The 1,634-nt window shown below is 54.8% G+C and overlaps 1 protein-coding gene across 2 annotated transcripts in view; it reads right to left on the bottom strand.

Annotated features, from left to right (window-relative positions):
• RASSF5 (Ras association domain family member 5) overlaps nucleotides 1-1,634 on the bottom strand; it is a 29,698-nt gene that overhangs the window by 18,576 nt on the left and 9,488 nt on the right. The window contains exon 1 of one of the 2 annotated variants that reach the window (XM_009647885.2): nucleotides 1,432-1,628. The exons of the other annotated variant lie outside the window; for it this stretch is intronic. Coding sequence (XP_009646180.1) covers nucleotides 1,432-1,551 — 120 coding nt within the window. The 5' untranslated portion in view covers nucleotides 1,552-1,628. Of the gene's footprint in view, nucleotides 1-1,431; nucleotides 1,629-1,634 lie in introns of those variants that run through there. 2 annotated transcript variants of the gene reach the window in all.

Raw genomic sequence — 1,634 nt, 5'->3', positions numbered from 1 at the left:
CACACCCCCTTTTTTTTGAAGCAAAATTTTTTTTTTTTTTTTTTTTTTTTTTTTTTTTTTTTTTTTTTTTGGTCATGCACAGGAACCATTTCCTCCCCATAACGCCAAACCCCCAAAAGGCTCCATCTTCTCCAGCGGCCATGAGGTCTGCCGCCCACGTCGGCAGCATCCAGGCAAGGAGCCGGGCGAAAAGGGGCTGCAGCAGCCCCCGACCCCTCTGCAAGGGAGAGCTCCCGAGCCCAAACGTGACCAGGCTGATTGCAAAGGCAGGCGAGGATCTGCAGTAGCCTGGCTCAAAAAGAACAGCATTAAAGCGGCGCGGGGTGCAGCGCCTATTGCACTAACACCACGCTCTTTTACATCTCCTCCACAAATGAATCATCAAATGACATTTAAAAAGCAGCAGTACGTGTCGGTTAATCATAGCGAGACGGTGGAGCTGCTGGCTAACAGGGAATATCCCATGTTAAACCCGAGGGAGCATTTCTTCAAAAAAATTAAAATAAAATTACCGGTTGATGTAAACGCTCTCCCAGATCAAGCCCCCCCACCTCAAGGAGAACAGCCCAGGTCGCCGGCAGAGCCCTCCCGACCCCACGCTGCAGAAGGCTGAACCCCCACGCGCCCGCCGAGGCTTGCGGCTCAGCGGAGAGAGCGGAGCCTGCACAGCAGCGCGTCGCTGCCGATGCTTTACAGGGGAATTTCTAAGCGAAAAAAGCTGCTCCCCGGGTCAGATCTCATCTCTCAGCATCGCAGGGCTCTTGTTCCTGAGTGAAACCCCCGCTTCCGCAGCAGAGCCTTCTCGCCTTCTCCTTTTATGCTTAGTTCTGGTTGGGGCTCCAAAGTTTATGATGGGGATGTTTGTTTTTCTTTTTTTTTTTTTTTTTTTCCTTTAAATAAACACTTAAACATGAAGCAGCCTTGACAGCATTACCGATACAGAAATCGCATCCTGGGGTGAAACCCTGCCCAGCCAAGTGCTCTCCCCTTCCCCAGGGCAGGCACACATGCACCCGAGAGCCCAGAAAAGGACCATATTCATCACTGTGTTAACAAGTTCACAGATTAATTTAGTCCTGCAACTTTCCTGCCTCCCTCTCCACCTCGCAGGTGCAATTTTCACCAGCACTGCATATTTTGTGAGGCCAAACCACAGGTCCCTGGCCAGGAGCCTGACCCATGCATGGCAGCTGGCAGGGTCACTGCCTGCCCCCCCTCCCAGCAGCACAGAGCCCCCGGGGGGGAGCGGGGAGCCTGCGGAGCCAGGTAGAGCTCTGCTCCCCGCCAGCAGCTCTGCCCTGACGCCCGCTGCAAGCTAATTTTGGCAGCACCTGCAGCCAAACGTGCAGGAACACCAACATCTTCCCTCGCCGGCAATCCCCCCCTGCCGCCCCCCAGCACAGCCCTTCTCACTAGTTTTTGAGCTGTTACCTTGGCAGGGACCTTGCTTGGTGTGCTCCGGAAGAAAGAGGTTTTTGCTGTGAAAAAGCAATCTTCGAGGTCTTCATCCAAGCTGCAGTACCCGCTGCTCATGCTGCTGCCGATGGTCATCGAAACCCAGCAGAGGCGAGAGGCCAAGCGCGCACGGGGCTCGCCAAGGGGCTCGGGGGGCCGGCAACCATCGGCGGTCCCCG

Source organism: Egretta garzetta, unplaced genomic scaffold, assembly GCF_000687185.1.
Source record: "Egretta garzetta isolate BGI_Z169 unplaced genomic scaffold, ASM68718v1 scaffold640, whole genome shotgun sequence".
Lineage (NCBI taxonomy): Eukaryota > Metazoa > Chordata > Aves > Pelecaniformes > Ardeidae > Egretta > Egretta garzetta.
This window is presented reverse-complemented; position numbering and strand designations above follow the sequence as displayed.